The following is a 6,780-nucleotide window of genomic DNA, read 5'->3' as shown; positions in this document are numbered from 1 at the left end:
CGGACAACATGACCTAGCCAGCGTAGCCGCTGTCTTTTAATTCGCTGAACTTTGTCAATGTCGTCGTATGTCTGGTACATCTCATCGTTCCATCGAATGCGATATTCGCCGTGGTCAACGCGCAAAGGATCATAAATCTTTCGCAGAACTTTTCTCTCGAAAACTCGCCGTCGACTCATCCGTTGTTGACATCGTCCAAGCCTCTGCACCATATGGCAGGACGGGAATTATGARTGACTTATAGAGTTTGGTTTTTGTTTGTCGAGAGAGGACTTTGCTTCTCAATTGCCTACTCAGTCCGAAGTAGCACCTGTTGGCAAGAGTTATCCTGCGTTTAATTTCTAGGCTGACATTGTTGGTGGTGTTTACGCTGGTTTCACGATAGACGAAATTATCTACGACTTCAAAGTTATGACTGCCAACAGTGACGTRAGTGCCTAGTCGCGAGTGCGACGACTGTTTGTTTGATGCCAGGAGATATTTCGCCTTGCCCTCGTTCACTGCCAGACCCATTTGTGTTGCTCCCTTGTCCAGTCTGGAGCTGTACACTCTTATAGAAGATGGTACCTTCTCTATTGAGTTCTGCAGCACGAACTATTTTCTCCAGAAGCAGGTTGAAAAAGTCTCACGATAAGGAATCGCCTTATGTGAAACCTTGTTTGGTATCGAACGGCTCGGAGAGGGCCTTCGCGATTCTGACGGAGCTTTTGATGCCGTATAAGTTTTGCAGGGATACCAAATTCAGACATCGCGACGTAAAGTCAGCTCCTTTTCCTGCTGTCGAAAGCAGCTTTGAAATCGACGAAGAGGTGGCGAGTGTCGATTCTCCTTTCGCGGATCTTTTCCAGGATTTGGCGCATGGTGAATATCTGGTCGCTTTTTGATTTTCCAGGTCTGAAGCCACACTGATAAGGTCCAATCAGTTTGTCGACGGTGGGCTTTAATCTTTCACACAATACGCTCGATAGAACCTTATATGCAATATTGATAAGACTCATCCCACCGTAGTTGGCGCAGATTGTGGGGTCTTCTATTTTGAGGATTGGGCATAGCACACTTAAATTCCAATCGTTGGGCATTCTTTCGTCCGACCATATTTTACGATGCATGCTCCTTATCAGTTCTTCGCCGCCGTGTTTGATTAGCTCGGCCAGCAATCCATCGGCCCCCGCTGCTTTGTTGTTCTTCAGGGGGGTAATTGCTATTCGAACTTCTTCCTGGTCGGGATATGGAATTCTGCTCCATCGTCATCGATTGGGGAATCGGGTTCGTCTTCTCCTAGCGTTGTGCGTTCACTGCCATTCAGTAGGCTGGAGAAGTGCTCCCTCCATAATTTAAGTATGCTCTGGGCATCGGTGACTAGATCACCTTTGGGGGTTTTACAAGAGTATGCTCCGGTCTTGAAACCTTCTGTAAGCCGCCGCATTTTTTCGTACAATTTTCGAGCATTACCCCTGTCGTCCAGCTTATCAAGCTCTTCGTATTCACGCATTTCGGCCTCTTTCTTTTTCTGTCTGCAATTGCGTCTCGCTTCCCTCTTCATCTCTCGGCTTCTATCCCATCCCGCACGTGTTGTGGTCAATCGTAACGTTGCGCGGTAGGCAGCCGGTCTTCTCTCCGCTGCGACACATAACTCCTCGTCGTATCAGCTGTTCTTTTGCACTTTCCGAAAACCAATGGTTTCGGTTGCAGCTGTACGTAAGGAGTTTGAAATACCGTCCCACAGTTCCCTTATACCGTCTCTTCTCTTCCGTCGGGCCGTGGGCGCAAATCAGCGATATGTTGAAGAACCTCGCTTTGATGCGGATAGTGGCTAGACGTTCATTCACCGGGATGAATGATAGTACTCGGCGACGGAGTCTCTCTCCCACCACGAATCTCACACCAAACTTGCTACTGTTACACCTAGGTTAGGTTATACTAGTCAGCAGCTCTGCCATGCATAGACCTATTAGTTTATAGTAGTGGCAGGCAGCTCAGTTAATTTGTCGTGAAGTAGTCGTCACACAGAACGTCAACATTTTTAGCGAACTTTAAAAACGAGTTGATATCTAATTTTGATATTTTATATAGTCCTTTAAATTCTTAGGCGTCTCTCATATGTCTATTTCTCTACACTTCCTGCATGAACTGTCGTCATTAGTACCCATTTGGCTCGCATGTGATGGCTATAAGTTTCGGTCCGTCATTAGGCCAAAAATCGTCCTACAGCCCTTTGAGACCGTGAGAGTAAAAAGCATGCTTGCTTTTCTTGATGCTCTTGCACATGATCCACGTCATTTTGGYCCGTCTGTCTCCCGTTTAGGAAATTTCATTGTGAATTGGTTTTAGCGAATTAAGTATTTTCTGTAAATTTTTAGCTATCTCTCCAGCTATTTCATTTAGACACATATAGACAAAATAAATTTGAGATAATTCGAGACGTAATAATAATAATAATACACATTTCAAGTTCGCTAAATACTCGCTAGGAATTAACGAAAGACAGCTAACCTTCGTCGATTCGACGAGCACGAGAAAGAATATTCGTTGCCTCTCTTGCTCGCGAGGTTTGATCATCCTAACGTTGCTTGTCAACTCAGTGTTCGCTGAGCTTTTCTGAGAGGCACACGTGTTTGGTGGGTAAGTACGATATTTTTCTAGATATTACGATAATGCTCGTCGTTTCGACGAATGGTTAGGGATTTAATGTAATATATGTTTTTTTATTTTTTACAGTTTTAATCATGTCTTCAAGGCGATTGCTGTGTGAGGAAAGTCTAATGCGTTTGTTAATGGACGAGGACGATGACGGAGCATTGGAGGAATTATCCGATGGCGAAACTGAAGACACTGTATTGGTGGATAATGTTGAAAGTGATAATCACTCAGAAGAGTCATCATTACTTTCGGGCGATGAAGACGTTCATGAGGGGGTTTCTGATGCTTTGATGGATGATGTACCGGGAGAGTAAAGGATATTGTCGGCCCGCTAATGTTATTTTAACAATTCATAATAAATCAGATAGTGGACGAGATTTTAAAATGGACAAACTTAGAGATTGAGATGAAAAGACAGAACTATGAGTCAATATCATCTACGCAAAAAAACACTAGCAAAGAGGAGATCAGAGCCCTGTTGGGAATTATGGTGTTAACTGCAGCATTGAAGGATAACCATCTGACCCTTGATGAGCAAAGACAGGTGCGAATTCCTTCTTCTATGTCTACGTTTTGATGATAGAGCAGTTCGCTTACAACGGCAAAAAAACGATCATTTTACCTCCATAAGAGATATATGGGAAATGCTTATTGTCCAGTGCGCCAAAACTRCGTTCCCGGAACAAATGTTACTGTTGATGAGCAGCTACTGGCTTTCCGCGGCAGGTGCAAGTTCAGAATGCATATAACAAATAAACCCAAGTTAAGTTAGGAATGATGTGTGATGGTAGCACAAGGTATATGGTCGACTGTATACCATATATTGGAAAAGGAGCCAATACAGGAGGGATGGCTTTGGGAGAGTATTTCGTAAAGGAACTTACTCGTAGTATTGACGGCACGAACAGAAACGTTACCATGGACAATTGGTTTACCTCAATACCACTAGCAAAGCAATTACTTCAGCAGCCTTATAAGCTGACAACTGTAGGAACATTACGTTCTAATAAAAGGGAATTCCAGAAGAAATGAAGAACAAGAAAAGGAGTAAGAGGAATAATCAAACTACCGAAGTCAGTACATCCAGAAAGGTGAATACATCGATGTTCGTGTATGATGGACCCCGTACACTTCTTTCCTTCAAATCTAAACCATCAAAAATGGTTTACATGCTTTTCTCCTGTGATGAGGAAGCCTCAGTTAATCCAGGTAATAAAAAACCCCGCATGATAGAGTTCTACAATTCTACAAAAGGTGGCGTTGACACATTTGATCAAATGTGCTCTGTAATGTCATGCAGCAGAAAAACCAATCGATGGCAAATGTGCGTTTTCTATGGAATGATGAATAAAGCATGCATCAATAGCTACATACTTTATTGCCACAATGTCTCAGTACAGGATGAAAAAATACTGCCTAGGCGTGATTTTATGAAGAAGCTGCATTCGCAACTTGTAGAACCTTGGCTGAAAATCCGACAGGAAATTCGTACCATGCCGACGCACACCAAAAACAAAATAACAAAGATATTATTTCCCAATAATGTTGAGAATCAAGGACAAAGCCAACCATCAGCCACCAATGACCTCCAGCAGAGGCACCGACTAGTAATAAAAGGAAAGCTTGCGGTCTATGTTCCTATAAAAAAAGGCGCATGACAAAGTCGGTATGCGCAAAATGTAACACTGCAATTTGTGGTGAGCATAAAGTTGATTTTTGCATAAAATGCTCTTTAAAAAAATAGTTTTTAAATCTTATTGAAAATATTTATAGTGTTTGTATTAAAGTACGCCAAAGAAGAAATGGCTGTTATGTGTTTCTCTATCTTAAGTTTTTTTTATAAATACGTTGTCTTCTCGGATCTTATTAAAACTAGTACCTTAATTAAAGATGTGTTCAACAAATACAATTTGAATAGAATATAAAATGAATGTTTTATTTTGTACAATAGTTCCTGAAATACATATGTATATTTGCAATTAAAATAATTAAAGATTATTTAAATGCATGAAATAAAGACACTCTAACAATGCTCGTCGAATCGACGAATGGTTAGGGTTTATAGGGGGCTGAAGGTTAGCTGTCTAGGGTTAACAGATATCATAACTATTCTCTAATAGCATATGAATTTTGTATATACTTTGTTGAAACAAAATGTGGCTTCTGGTTTATTTAAGATATCACATAGTTAAAGTTATAGGCTTAAACGAGTTAAACTAACTCTCTACTAATAGTATTCTACTTTTGCGCCATTATAAATGGATATTTAAACGCGCATTAGNACGTAATAATAATAATAATACACATTTCAAGTTCGCTCAATACTCGCTAGGAATTAAAAGATATCATAACTATTCTATAATAGCATATGAATTTTGTATATACTTTGTTGAAACAAAATGTGGCTTCTGGTTTATTTAAGATATCACATARTTAAAGTTATAGGCTTAAACGAGTTAGACTAACTCTCTAGTAATAGTATTCTACTTTTGCGCCATTATAAATGGATATTTAAACGCGCATTAGATTTGAAGAATATAAGTCGTATACATTGTGTACTATATGTATCGTCAATATTTTAATGGTTGATAGTCGTCGCCGATCAAATTATCTCGGGTAATTTGGCTGGACCAACTAACACTTTTTTGAATGAGTGTTAAAAAAGGTATAACCATGTATAACATGTATCAAATAGTTCAGTCAATAGGAATTAATCTTAATAAGACATATTAAATATTTTTAAAACATGCACTCATTAGGTTCATCCAATGTTTAATTAAAAACACATTTGTAAAATGCACGAGACATAACTCAACAAAAACGTGATAACAGTTTCTTACTTTTTCGTTACTATGTTCATATATTCTCAACGCAGCACACTTCATCCACAAAACCGTCTAACTGTATTAAATACAGTGAAAAAAAGCAGAAAATAATAACAAAAAATTAGGAAGAAACGTGATGAATAAACCGTTAAAGGGTTACATATAAATTGCTTGTGGGCTGCTGGTCAATAATGTGAGAACGTTCGCAAATAAGAAAAAAAGCATCAACGGTGAAACAGTACAAGAATTCCGAACCACAGCCAGGAGATAATGTGCAGCAAGCTAAATAAATTATAACTTGATACCTCGGGGGAAGACGTTGACAGTATTGTCAGGATGGTAACCATTATTTAAATGGTGCGCTGTAAATGTTATTGTTGTCAATATTTCTTTACACATTTTTATGACCTGAAAATCGGCGTTCTAATATACTTACAGTGTGTTTAGTGTATCCATAAACCGCGAATTATATTACATAATCAAAGTAATTCTTTGCTTCACAACGAAAAAATATTCCAATTTAAACGTTTACTTACGACTTCGATTGGAAATACTTGAAGCTCGTAATACCAAAAAAGTGTTTAGTTAATCTGAAGTCGAATTGCTTTAACTTCAATTCAACTGAGTATATTAAGTTCTCAAACTCGTGYTTATTAGAGTAAATGTAAAACTAAATTTGGGAATTGCTGCAGACGATATGTAGTCGTCCAATTTTCAGACTACCAATTGGGTGYTACTTGAAAGTTAACTCATTTACCAGATCTGCACAAGACGAAATATTGCTTCAAACAAGGTCTACGGTGAAAATAGTAACTCTATTAAAGGAAGTGGAAGATTTTTAATTTTAAAGTCTTACAATAAATAATTATTGGGTAGTCGAAAAAGTAGTTTCGTATTTTGTCAATAGATGCCGTTGCGATGATGGATTTTGATAATACGTTGCTCTTTAGAAGGCTAATAGGACTGTTCTTTTGAAGTGGGTTTGATTACTGGATTGTAGCAAGACATTCGAATGTACCATGGCGAACGTGTTATGACTCTAAGCATATTTGATTGGAGTCTCTGTATTATCTCAATGTATGTAATAATAGATGGCACACTGTGCGCAAATGGGGTAAGCCCGTGGTGTTGCAACCACCACTGCTTCCCGCTGGCAAATCGTTTATAAGTGTTGAAGAGCCCCAAGCTTACACAACTGGATAAGCTAGCTTCAGAAGAAGTAAAAGATATTCTTTTAAGGGTTCAAATGAAACCGAAAATTTAACAWTTAGCGCAACACATGAACAGTCATGTGCTGAACACAAGACCGCGACAG

The 6,780-nt window shown here is 39.2% G+C and overlaps 1 protein-coding gene across 1 annotated transcript in view; it reads left to right on the top strand.

The window, feature by feature from the left end:
• The first annotated feature begins 3,800 nt into the window (after window positions 1-3,800).
• The window catches only part of LOC108969718 (protein ovo-like), a 23,491-nt gene continuing 20,511 nt past the window's right edge, over window positions 3,801-6,780 (top strand). The window contains exon 1 of the mRNA XM_018934605.1: window positions 3,801-3,849. Coding sequence (XP_018790150.1) covers window positions 3,801-3,849 — 49 coding nt within the window. The remainder of the gene's footprint in view (window positions 3,850-6,780) is intronic.

The sequence above is a fragment of the Bactrocera latifrons genome, unplaced genomic scaffold (genome assembly GCF_001853355.1).
Source record: "Bactrocera latifrons isolate USDA-ARS-PBARC rearing strain unplaced genomic scaffold, ASM185335v1 scaffold_1051, whole genome shotgun sequence".
In the NCBI taxonomy this organism is placed as follows: Eukaryota; Metazoa; Arthropoda; class Insecta; order Diptera; family Tephritidae; genus Bactrocera; species Bactrocera latifrons.
Note: the sequence above shows the minus strand (reverse complement) of the source record. Positions and strands in the feature narration are given on the sequence as shown.